Genomic DNA, 13,397 nt, shown 5'->3' on the forward strand with positions numbered 1-13,397 from the left:
AATGGATATCCAGTGCCCAAAATGTATAGATTAAATATAAACATATGTAAATGCACTGAAAATTGTTTGTCACGGTCAAAGGAGATGAGATAGTTGCATATGTTTAATGCAGTGAAGAGAAAACTCAGATCAGACCTTTAGGTTTCATTTGCTTGGGCTTTTTTTTCTAATTACCATCTGTTGAAATTAATGTTAAGGGGAACTTTTGGGCAAAGCAAATATATTCTTTTTAGTAAAGGGATCATTTGATCACAAGGGCAATTTTCATGGCACAGAGGGAGTTTTAACTCCTGCAGGCCCCAGTTCTGTTGTTTTGAGCCCCATTTTTGCACCAGGTAATATCACAGTCCTACTTTAGCATGACACATGCAGAATTGTGCCTTCATATGCAGTGAATAAAAACATTTGCAGGACTGCAGTTGAGTTTAATATAATGAGACTTCACCCAAATTCCCACTGACTTCAGCATGGACAGAATTTTACCCATCATTTCCAAGAAATTCAGGCAGTGGCAAAACACTGGCTTGACCTAACACTCAGCTGGGTCTTCACAGCTTCAGCCAGAAGTTACGGGAGCATTAAACTCCGACAATGGCTGGACAAACCCAAAACAAAAAAAGGTGTCTGAAAAGCTGATAAACAAAGCATTAAGGACAAGGAATTTTCTGTGGAATAAATACTGTCTATCCTTTCTCACTTATTCCCATTAAGAAGCACTGCCCATTTCCAGCCCGTTTCCTGTGCAAATATCCAACTTGTCAGTACATTATAAACAACAAAAACAAAGCATTGTCTGGGTTTCTAAAAACGCGAAGCCTGCTTCCTCCTGCCGTGAATCGTACCTCAGGAATGCAGTCATCATGGGTCACTACCCTCACTATATCATCCAAGGGCAGCAGTGAATTGCACTTGATCTCTGTGTACACATTCTTCCCCTCCGTGCAGGCGGCCAGCAGCTCCACCAGAGTGACGTGATACGCTAAGGGCCCGCTCTCGTCGGCTCGGTCTCGCTCCGAACACATCATCTGCAGCAGGACTGGGAAGGATGCTCTGTCGTTGTAGAATATCAGCACATCTTCACCGCCGTTTATCAGCTGAGAAACACATCACAAGGCTTTGAGCACCCTGCGCTGCAATCGTTTTGGATGATTTTAAAGGTCTTTTCCCAACCTAAATGATTCTATGATTTTCTTAATTTCTTACTTTAAGTATGTAAAGACTCTCTAGCTAAAACCCAAACAACGAAATAAAATTTACTCTGATGTGGTTTGCCAAATGAACATGTCAAAACAATATCCAAGGCATTCTGCTCTTGTCAACATAAGTGCAAATCTGGAATAACTCACCAAGGAATGCACTAAGGCAAGGTGAATTTGAAGTTTAATTCCTTTGTAGCTCCGTCTTTACCTAAGACAGCATACCATCCTTATTATTCCTACCATCTCAATGTTTGTGTGAAGTTAATTAATTATCCTCACCTCCTGCTGGGAGGCCAGGATGCATTATTATCCCTGTTTCCTAGATAGGCACTTGAGGTGCAGTGAGATTAAATCTTCCACGCTGCCTCACACAGAAAACTTGTGCCTCACCCAGAATTGAACCCAGTTTTTCCCCGCCCTTGCTCAGCATTGGAAACAAAGGGGGATTCTTCCCACCCTGTGCAAATTTGGCAGGTGGGTCATGACTTTGTCAGTGTCACGCCAGCACTTTCATTTAACAGAAAACTGGTGTATGTGATAAATATTTGACTCTTCTACAAGTGCTCTGCTCATCTCAAGAGGATCCAGAGTGGCACTGGATGCTGGCAACCCCATCTCAGCACATCTCACTGAAGAGTTGTGCTCTAACCCTGTTTGGAATCCTCTCTCCATCCCTGTCCTGTGAAGCACAATCCACTCTCAATGTGGGTGAAAATAAGCTCCCACAAACCCCCTCATAGTACAGAACACACCCTGGCAGCTCGAAAATCGCACTTATTTTGTGAATTAGGCACTTGACCTATTCCAGTCCATACGTGACGTGAAATCCCAGCTTACTCAATTCAAGGGTAGTCATAAAGGTTGCTGGAGCTGCTAAGAAATGGGAAAGCAGCAAGAACAGGAATTAAAATTAGTCTCCCAGAATGAAAAGTCAAGAAACATTTCATTACACTTTCCAGGGTTTTCAACACTTCAAATTTTGAATTCACAGCTTTTCTGTTTGTGCTTTCCCCATTTCTTGCTTATTTTTACTTTGACATTTGGCTGGAGTGAATTGTGAATTCAGTCTTTCCTGCAATTCCTATTTCTCATTTATCTTTGGGTTTGTAAAGCATTTCTATACCCATGACTTTTCAGACATTTTCTGGACAATCCACAGCACAGAAAAAAAAAAAAAAAAGGGACAAGAGCTTAGGACAAAACAACCCAGCAGCATTTTCTGCCACTGAAGTATATTTTCAGCAAGTTAAGAATTCTATGGAAATATAATAAAGCTGGTCAGTATTGGAGAAGCTGTTGATGCTCTGCAAACTATTACTCCAGAATACTACAGGTAATAGAAAACTCTGCTGTCACATTGATCTGGCTCAAAGTAAACTCTGCTTTCTGCTTTCCCTTCTGTAATAGTGTTTGCACTGACAGGCAGGGTTCTTGCAGGAACCTCAAAGCCTGCTTGTAATGAGAAAAAGTGCCCTAAGGAACCTTTCAGGTTGGTAAATATCATGCAGACATGGAGATCAAGGAGATGAGAACAGGGAATCAGCCAGACTGGGGATGTCCGATGTATTTTATGACAGTATTCTCTTGCCATGGTGCTCCTTTATCTGCATGCACTTTCTAGAACATGTAAATACGAGGTTTATCCTTCACTCCCAGTAAACAGGAATAAGCTACAGAGTTTCACCCACTTCCTGTGGGTGAAAGAAAATGCAGGAGGAGCTGAGGCAAGCTGCACAGTCATATTCTATCTCGTCTTGTGGTAAATTGTTTATGTGCCCCATCTGGCGGCACAGGAAAAGCTACATCATTTGTTTAAGGTCACAAAGTACATCTCAGTTGTCTACAGAGAAACTGTCCCGACTCTGTGGCAAGTTCCAACCATTTGTTCCCTTTCGAGTGGATTGCCATTCAAGTGCCATTCAAGTTTCACAATCAGCATCCTTTTCTAAGAAATCATAATTACTTACCTGTAATTTCCTACTTTTTGAAAAACAGATCATTATCTTACCCTGTTTCATCAAAACAGGGTTGCTCCCTCCCCCCAGGAAGTTCCTGCAGGACTTATGATGTGAATCCCATATCCAAGTTCATCTCTACTTTCATCATGGAGTCAGCTTGAAAATGCAATATGACAGTTTATCTCTGTGGTACTATAGGTCAATAGCAAAATAGATTTCAATTGAGAAAAATCTAAAAATTTTGTTTGATGATAAAAAAAACCCTCTACAAGAGCCTTTGGTGTAAGCAGAAAAATCTAAAACCACAAAGGCACGAGAAGTGTTTGAATTATGTAAATCAAAGGCTTGTAATTGATATTGCATGTTAAAATACTTCACTCAAATTGAAAAGGTTGAGGTGAATTTCATTAAAGGTTATCCATGTTGGCAGGAGCTTTACTTTCTTAATTAGAAGTTTTTCCTCTTGTTGCTGTGGAATAAAATTTCAGTGGGAATTAGTTTTATTCATACCACAAAAAATTAAAGCTTATCTCTGATTTCTTTGTGAAGACATCTCTTAAAAAAACCAAACCAAGCCAAAAAAAAGCGCGCTTTGTAAAGCAAATAAAAATGTTCCTTGGACTCTAATCCTACCATGACTTTTCACCATATTCAACTTTACCCACTTATTAATCTCAAGGAACTGTTAACATAATTACAGTTAAATGCACAAGTGTCTGCAAGTTGAAGACTTCATTTATCATGCTTACAATATATCAAATCCTAATTGCAGAGAAAGTCAATTAGGTATTTTCCTAGGAAATCTATTGGCATAAAGATTTGTCCACAAACCACTTGGTGGAATTTACTGGGTCAGTCTCTGAATCCAACTAGTTAAAGCTAGAGCAGCTCTACTGACCCTCACAGAAATCCTCTGAAATAAAACAAAACAAAAAAAGGCAGAAACTAGAATTTAGAATTGCTACATGCTAAAAAAAAAGGTCTACAACACTATTTAGACAAATCCATAGAGGTAAGAGCCTCTTATATGGCAAACCCATGCCACAAGACTGGGTAAAAATGATCCTAAATTACATTACAGGAAAATGAAGGTTTATGTAACTCTGAGATTTCCATGCTACATCCTCTACAAATAGACATCTCTGTATCACCATGCTAACACTCATGTTTTCTTTCTAGTAGTTATACAGATGGCCTTACAAAATTAGATCAAACTCCCAAAAACGTCTGCTAAAATATTCATTATTTGTGACGCTGCTTAAAATTCTAAAGCGAGGATGCCATTATATCTCATTGGTATCAAGAGCAGGAAAAACAGCCTCAAAATACACAAGTGATTAACATGTGAAGCCTTTGCTTACCTCTGTCATTACCATGTCCTGGCATTTTTTCACATATTTGCCATCTGCTTTCACGATGGTCTGCAGGAATCGCAGGTACTCCACGTGCCGGCCGTGGGTCTCGATGCAGTGCACAAAGTGCTGCACCACCCTCTCACTGATCTCGTTGCACAGGAGGTAATTATTCATGAAGATGTGCCTCATGGTCTCAGCTTCCAGGAGCTGAACAGATCAAAAACAGCCTCATGAGCAGAGCAGATTTGCTTTGAAATTGAGAGAGGCACGGGATTCTCAAGTAGAGGAAGGCTCACTGGTAAAGGGAAACTGGAGAAATCCTTTTCAATGATCTCAGGGTCCAGCTTCCAGTTTTGATGGGATTTCTCCACACTTCCCTATGAGTACAAACAGTCCTAAAGTGGGCATACACCAAACCTGTGTCCATGTGGAAGGTGGACACACACACACACACACATATGCACTACACTGCTAGAGCGCTCTGCAGGGGCTTTGGAGTATGAGACACCTGAGACCACACTGGTCCCACTCACCACCAAACTTTGCAATGAGGCCACCAAATGAGATGATGAGCTGCTCTGGCTCTCTCTGGGGCTCACAGAGGAGGCGTTTCCAGCAGGCAAATCCCTGCACATGCAGCCTGATCAGTCTCAAAGAGAATCTCTCTTTCCATATTAATTCCAGAGGGAGCCTAGGGCTGTGTATCCGTGAGCAGCATGGAACAAGAGGAACAGATTTGGAGCAAGAAGGGATGCTGCTGAGGACACAGCACCCAGACTTTGTGCATTCTTGGGGCTTTTGGTCCAGGTTGCTCCCTTGGACTAAAGGCTCCTGAGGGTCAGGTGTGCTCCTACAGTATACATGTGTGTTTAGGGTCATCTGAAAGGAATCCACATCAAGTTTGCTCCACAATGTGCACAAAAGCACAGTAACTGGGATGGATGATTAGGAAATCAGCTTCAAAAGAACAGAAATATAAGGGCAAGCTGGCTCCACACTTGGCACCCAAGTATCAGTGTTGGATGTGATGGAATCCAAGCTCTGGCTCCCACTGTGGTCAGCTCAGAGCTGCTCACTAATGTCACAAAAGAGCATAAATGAAAAACAACGGAACAAATGGTTCCTAATTTGCACAGGCCAGGGTCTGCAATCCTCATACTTACAACTCCTTCTTATAAAAGCATGTGTTACTCAGTAGATCCACTGAGCAAGTGTCATTCTATATGAATATGTCTGTAAACACACACATAAATATATACAAAGGGACTGTGATTAAGAAGTGTATTGTAAAGACAATGATTTAATAGAAGGTCAAACTTTAGATTAGTTGGGTCTGATTCTGTTGTCATGCAAGGTCACAGCAGGCACAGCATCTTCTGATCAATCTGCCTTGACTTTACAATACATCACTGAGTGAGTCAGGATGAATAAAATCAGAGTCAAGTTCAACACAATGATGTGACACATATTCATAGATCCTTCCAGTAAACCCCACAGGTTTTTGGGTTTTGTTTTCCACTTTTAAAACGGCAGCATTAAAGCCAATGACATAAAAAGCAACACTAAGGGAAATGAGAGAGGAGAGAGGAGGGGAGGCATAATTTAGTGAAATTATTTATTTAGCACTGGGATGTTTCAGCAAACCCAAATTAAATTCCAATTATCATATTCTACTTCAAATGAAATACTTACCCCTGGAGTTAGGAACAAGTTGAGATTTTTGTGGAGGAGAACTTGATTCTGAGGATTTCCTCGACAGAAATTCTGAAGGAAAGTGTGGGCTAGATTCATAACTTCATTCATCTTTTCATCACTCTGCAGGAAGAAAGGACAAACAAAATCAGCTGGTTGTACCTCAACATACTTGTTAAAACCACACAATATCAATTCAGCCAGGAGCAAACCACTTCTCCTGAGCCTTTATAGGGCAGGAATTCTCCCTCTGGCAAAAGCAACTGATGTAGTTTCCTTCAGAGTCCATTAGCAACTTACTCTGAATCAACTTGACCATAGGGAGTCACAGGTAGGAGCACAAAATCAAAGCAACATTTCTTCATGTGTGGTTATAATTTCCTAGTTTAAAAAAGTGCTAAGGTGCTTGATTTAAATAAAAAACAAAACAAACCAAGAATGTCTCTCTGCATTAATTTTAAGTCTTGGCAAAGGTTTGGCTTTTCTATAGCTACATACAGAAACAGATGTATGTGTGCATGTGTTCATACACCTTCTCCCACACAAATATATCTCTAGTTTCATCCCCATTTTATATTCCTCTCATGGAGTATTCAAAGTATGATTTGATGAACTACCTGTATGGACAAGCACTATTTTACTGATGACAGCTGAACCCAGTGTCTGTAACATAACACACAGGAAAATGTAGCCCTGCAGAGGTTTTACCTCCTCTCAGTGATTCCTAGAAGACCTAGGAAGATGTGCTCTTTCAAAGCCTATCTAGTTCATTCATTTGCATGCTCAATTCCCCCAAATCAGTACCAAATAACTTTATCTTGTGAAAAAAATGGCAAGAGGAACTAGGTTAGAGATATCCACCACAGAAACAAGTTATTTGAGATTTGATCCATGAAAGCTTTTGGTCCTAAGGTTTGCCTGCTTCAGGAATGGGTACAGGCATGACAGTGCTGTGACATCCAGGTACCCAAGGCAGTAAACATTAAATTTTAAATAAAACTGTGCAGGCAGCCATATTTATACTGAGCCCAAACTCACTATTCTTCAGGTAGAAAATAACGTCATCATTTCATGTTTGTACCACAGCTGACAAATCAGCTTTTAAAAAATATTCCTATTGATTCTTGGGCCTGCCGAGGCCTTTGCCTTCCTTGAGTTCATGTTCTCTACCACTAAAATTAGGAAAATAACCTTTTCATAGGGGATCTGCAGGAGGTCCAAGACTACCAAGTGGGCGCCCATATTTTTCAGTAAACGCTGCTGTTGATTCCGACATTTTTTATTCTGAACACAAAGTTTGCTGAGTCGAATCAAAATCTATAAATTAAAAAAAAAACCAAAGAAACAAACAAATAAATAAGCATGCAAGCAAAAAAAGAACCAGTCATGTTGCACAAAACCAAAGACCTTTTCCTTCAAAATAATTACTAAATCTACTCATCAAGCAGGTATGTCAAGCAAGTTTCTTGGCAGCTATACCAACCTCTTTAACAATATTGTAGTTATTGCTTTTAATGCTGTCTATCTGGGGTTTTTTGGTCCCATCCTGTATTGGGCTCAAAATATTTGACTCCTGTAAGAAAGAACACATGACAAGTGGAGATTTATTGCAATTTCCTTAACACAAACAAATTGCATTTAATAGCAGCAAGTGACAAAGTTTTACAGCAGCTCATAAGGAATTGATATAACACAGATAATAAAGATTCATTTATTCTTTATCCAGTGGTCCAGTGAGTGAAAAGATTTACATTCAAGTCCTTCCTTTGTTTCAAATTTCCAACATTATTTGAGGCAATTCCTCTATGTCTTCATGCTTCTGATCATTCTGAAAGTATGTCCCTAAATTGCAGACTAGACACACCAAGGAATTTAAATACTGTGAGAACATGGACCAAAAGCGTATTTCAGTAGTGATCACACGTTCCAAAAATCTGTTAATACAGCTGGAAAGATTACAAATTCTGTGTATGTGAACACTAAAAAGTCTGGAGAAAGAGCTTAAGACAAGCTCTGCAGCTAAGCAGGGTGGAGTTCTCAACAGCACAGGAACAAGTAGCATGTGGAAATTAGAGACGTTCCTCCCACGAAGGGGATGCTTCTGCCTCTATCTCTGGATGATGCAGGAAAAGATTTGAAAACAAATAGGAACCATATGTTAAACTGCAGCATCAAGTCATGACGCCGTATGCTCTGGGCCCTGGCTCCTGGAAAGCCCCAGCTGGGTATGATAAATAAGAGAAATCAAGTCAGCAAGGAACTGCCAACACCCACGCACCTTTCCATGCATATCTCTCAATCAAAACAAGGGAGAACACGTACACAAATACTGCCACTAAGAATACTGGCAGTGTTGGGGGCTTTTCTGCTGTCAGCTGTGGTAAGACTTTCTTAACTGGAAACAAAAAATAATTTAAATATTGGACTTTGGATGCTGAAGTTATGAAGCATGAAGAAAAACTGTAGCAGATCTTGAGGCTGACTCACAGTATGACCACAAGGATGTAAACCAGTGTAACAGCATTAAAAAAAAAGAAGAAACAGGTGCACTTCTGAGTTTCATTGTGTCCTCAAACTTTCTACTGTTTTAGAAAAGAGAAATACACTAAAACACACATGTGCACGCCAAGCTGAATGTTTATGTGTCCTGAAACCTCTCTCTGAACTTCCTTAGCTGATGGTGAAGTTAAGGAGTTCTATAAATCCCATCTGGTCCTAATTTCCAGTGAGGTAAGAACAGCTGCACCACTTGGCCATGGAAGCTGTTTATAAGAGTGTCAGCACTGCTGTTCAGCCATGCTGATCTATGTAACAAGAGTGGATTTTATTTGTTTAGGTTTGTTAGTATGCAGGCTGCCATCTCTCTAGCTGTTTGAATCAATACTTTGGGAGATATTTCAGGCTTTTCGCTATAATTAACCACCCTCCTCTGTTTGGGGATTGTGGGTTAACCAAGATTAATTTACCTGTTAGTTGTATCAGCATTCTTCCTCCATCAAAGTAGTTTTATAATCCATGTGAACTATATGTCTTATCTGGAAGTCCTGATCAGAATGAAACTGCTGAATCTATCCTTTCTCTTAACAAACTAAAAAATTGTTTATTGAACCCATAAGAGTATGCCAGGGATGGAGTTACCAAGAGATAATCACACCACTGGGATCCCCAAGACACTCAGTTGCATATCTGGCCTCGTTATGCCCCATGATAGACATTCTCCATCTCACTTTTCCACAGGGGACAGGCAGGCATAGAGATCTCAGTGAGAAAGGTTCTCACCCGAGTTCCCTACCTTCAGGAGATTTTATTTTCTGAAAGAGGCTACCTCCTCACTCCATAAAATTCCTGGAATAACACTCTGCATCAGTCTTAGATCCTTTCTTGCTAGCCCCCCATGGAGTCCCAGATTCCAGCATTCACTCTGAGCAGTTCCCCACTGAATAGCCTCCCTCATCCCAGCAGGACAGCGGTGCAAGGCCCTTGTCAGTGTCCCCATGGCACAGCTTTGCCCTCCATAGGCTGTATTTTCTTACCAGGGGAATGAGGGACACGCAGAATTCTCAGCTCACAACCTCAACCTATACATGATGTTTGTTCAAACATTCCCAGAACCAAAGCAAGGTGCCACAGACCAGAAAAGACAGGAAGTAAGGGAACACCAGGTGCTTACAGGTGCTGAAAGTTTAGAACACCTGAAACCTCGCTGGACTTTCTCAGCAGATGGCAAAGATGAGGAACTCTGTCAGTGCCACTATTGCAGCTTCATCTTAAAGTCCTTTCACTGAGCCTGTTTCTCTGCCTCAGAGCTATGTTTCTGGTGCTACACCACCAAAGCATCCTCCAGGAACAAGACAATAAAAATCACACTTTCCATGGTCTGTGGTATCTACACAGACCCAGAACACCCTTCCTAGAGAGAACCAAGTGAACAGGCTTTATCTGATTTTTCCTTCTCAAGCAGGGCTCTTATGTGAGCTCAACTTCAGCATTTCTTCCTAACCCTATTGGTGTCTCATTTATGTCTGACCTAACTTGACATACTCTTTCCAGCTCTGATCTCCAGTCCCTATCAAGGCAGTTCTGCATGGATGTAAGATTTGCCATTTTTCCTGCAGAGAACTCTGGATACTTTTATAAGAACAAGGCCTTTTTTCTACAAATCCCATTTCTGTCCATTTCAAATCCATTTAAATCATATGACTTAAAAAAAGAAGAAAAAAAGGCCCACAGGTTATGATACTAAGGTGAAAACAATTACCCAGGAAGACTCAGGCAAAAAAAAATTTATATTTTTAAACTCTTATGCACACCTTTCAACAGGCTTCATGTGACAACAGAAACTGGGGCTTAACATAAGAGTGTTCTGGAATATCATTTAAGTCCTTGTGTGCACTTTAATGTTGTTTGGGAAAAATTAAACACAGGCAAATGAAGCATATTCCCTAAAGACCTAGAGGTTCATCCATCTCTGAATACCCAGTATCCATTCCAAGGAAGCATGGATCTCATGGGATTTTTATCTGCTTAAACTAGCCACCTGCTTCACATGTTGCAGATTATGCTCAACATCACACCCCCTTCGTCTGATTTAAGGCCTCAAAGAGAGTACTGACTATCTAATATTACTTATTTGCCAGGTAAAAACACCTCCTTGCTGTTAAAGAAGAATTTAGCAGGGGAAAAAAATGATGGACAAGATTCTGAGCTTTGGTAACCTGGCAGAGCTCTCAGGGAATTACCAGCAGATGATCTAAGCAGCAGATTACGTATTACTGCTCTGATACAATAATCTCTCTGATCTGCTAGAGATAATACTGTGCATCTACTGAAGCACTGCTAAGCCATACAGACCCACAGGTGCCTCATGGGAAAAAAAACACTCAAAATATCCCATTGAGAGATCCCTTTGTTTCAAACACATTGTTTTGCCCCCTCTTCCTGTAGTTTCCTTGCTATCAGGGCTACCCACTGGAATAAATTACACTTTAAAATGTATTACAGCTAAAAAACTTTGTAATCCTGATGCAGTCCTGTTTTCTGTTTCCCCATTACCTTTTCAATTCATTAAATACATGAAGGAACATTTTCTTTCCTACTAGAGCTGTGCTTGAGGAAAGAAAGAAGGAAATACCACATACTTAAGCTCCAGCTCCAGATTCCTCCCTAGTTTTGACACCACTAAAGATGTGCTGTCAGAACATCAGCTAAGATAGTTCAGAGAAAGAGTAAGACCTACACTGTTGCAAGAATTTGGGATTCTTCCTTGAATTGTTGGATTTGCCCCTGCATGAAGCCACCAAAAATCTGCTTTTCCATCTAAAAGGCCCTGTGTGTGTCACACACATTTGCAAGCATCCTCTCTCTTCTCCATAGCTCCAGCTTTTTCCTAATGTGTGGCCTTCACAACGCACAACCTCTACTTGGCTTTCTACTTCCCTGGTGGCTTCCTTACCCATCTTTCTTGACACCAGGAAAGAGAACAAGGAAAATGCTGTGTCAGAAATTACAGTTGTTGATCTCTCCTCACCTCCTCTGATAAAAATGGGAAAGTGGGAATAAATATTGGTGGGAAAGCCTGCTCTATCTACTCTTATGCCACAAACCTCAATCACAGCTACACTATCAGAGTATATCCTGAGAAAGTGGTATGACAAGGGCCAAAGAAACTAAGACATAAGTTCACCTACAAAATCTCAACATTCTTAGGTCAATTTCGTGTTTGGTGAAGAGTGGAATTACTTGTGATGTTTGAAAACACGGGTTTGATTGTGCTCCTCTCCCTTAGTTGCAGGACACTGTCTACTCTTTTCTTCCAGACAAGTCAACCCAACTGCCAGCACAAAACTCCCAGATTATTCCCACAGTACTGCTGCACACTGTGGCTTGCACCCAGAAAGGAAGGCAGCTCTGTGACATAAGAATGCAGTTACTGAAAGCAGCAGGAGAGAATATTGAACACATTGATAACAGAGGTGTTATTTCCTTTCCTGTCAGTTCCTGAAGCTCAGCCAGAATACTTCACATTCTCGCTTTGCCACTTTGCTTAACCAGACCATGATTTTGCAGCTGTTCATTAAACTACCTACCAATATTGAAACAATTCTGACAGCAAAGGCTTTAAACCCACCTCCATTGGCTCTTCTCCCCCTTTGGTTTGACTGTCGCCCACCTCTCCACTCTCATAATTGCTGCTCTTCTCAACCCACAGTTCAGATTTTTCTACCGTCAGACGTAGCTGATCAAGATCAGCCTTGATTTGCTTGTAGTTATCCACATCTTGATTGGACACCAGTAACTGAACCTGGAAATGGAGAAAATTGTAAAGCTATTACAGCAGTAGCACCAGCACTTATGGCTGGGCAATTTTCTTGACAGTTCCCATTCTAAGCCTCTCTTTCCAGGTGCTTTGTGCAACCTTCCCTATGCAATTGAAACATGGCACACACAGGCTTTTAGCCCCCATTCATCAAAAACCTTCAACAGAGCCAGAGGCTGTAGTTGCCTAAAACAGGATGGTTACATCTTTCACAACATCCTCTCACCTTCTTGAATACACTGCAAAACATTTTCAGCACAGGAGATTTACAGGCTCTTGAGTTCTGTGCAGAGTGAGCTCTGATGCACTGATTATGATGCTCATGGTATTAAATCAATACAGTTACACACTATTAAAGCAACAGTTAGAAACAGCTAATGCTTCAGCATTGTACTTCCGAAGAAAAAGAAAAAGAAAGGATGGTATGACAAGGGATCAGGGCATCCAAAGAAAAGTCAGAATGGCCAGCAATTTTAATCATCTCCTACACCACCATAGTCAAATATTGAAAAATAACAGACTTTAGTACTGTTAGGCCAGCTTAGAAAAACTTCTCTGAATATAGCTGACAGACTGACTTTCAGGTTCATTGAATTTCTCACTATCTGAGTGGTTGCCACTTATTAAGATTAATCTCATTTTTTCCTTTTTCTGTACTGCTCAAATTATCTGGTTTTTTTTTCACTGTTATGTGTAGTTCCTGATTTAGCATGACCTACACATTTTCTTTCTTTGTAACACTCTCTGTTCTCCCAAGATTATTAATGAAGATAATATTCCAAAAAACTAACAGTTTTACAGTAAATTAATAAACACTATTAAGAAATCATACTCATGTAAAAGATTAAGGTCACTGACAACACTGATATGGATGTTC

The 13,397-nt window shown here is 40.5% G+C and overlaps 1 protein-coding gene across 9 annotated transcripts in view; it reads right to left on the bottom strand.

Moving 5' to 3' along the window:
* Nucleotides 1-13,397, bottom strand: part of ITPR2 (inositol 1,4,5-trisphosphate receptor type 2) — a 246,210-nt gene that overhangs the window by 134,462 nt on the left and 98,351 nt on the right. For all 9 annotated transcript variants that reach the window (XM_069003276.1, XM_069003280.1, XM_069003275.1 and 6 more), the window contains 6 exons: nt 12,332-12,505; nt 7,688-7,777; nt 7,396-7,521; nt 6,205-6,327; nt 4,519-4,719; nt 843-1,094 (listed from right to left, as the gene is read on the bottom strand). In XM_069003276.1, the coding sequence (XP_068859377.1) occupies nt 843-1,094; nt 4,519-4,719; nt 6,205-6,327; nt 7,396-7,521; nt 7,688-7,777; nt 12,332-12,505 (966 nt within the window). The remainder of the gene's footprint in view (nt 1-842; nt 1,095-4,518; nt 4,720-6,204; nt 6,328-7,395; nt 7,522-7,687; nt 7,778-12,331; nt 12,506-13,397) is intronic.

The sequence above is a fragment of the Aphelocoma coerulescens genome, chromosome 1A (assembly GCF_041296385.1).
Source record: "Aphelocoma coerulescens isolate FSJ_1873_10779 chromosome 1A, UR_Acoe_1.0, whole genome shotgun sequence".
Classification (NCBI taxonomy): Eukaryota; Metazoa; Chordata; class Aves; order Passeriformes; family Corvidae; genus Aphelocoma; species Aphelocoma coerulescens.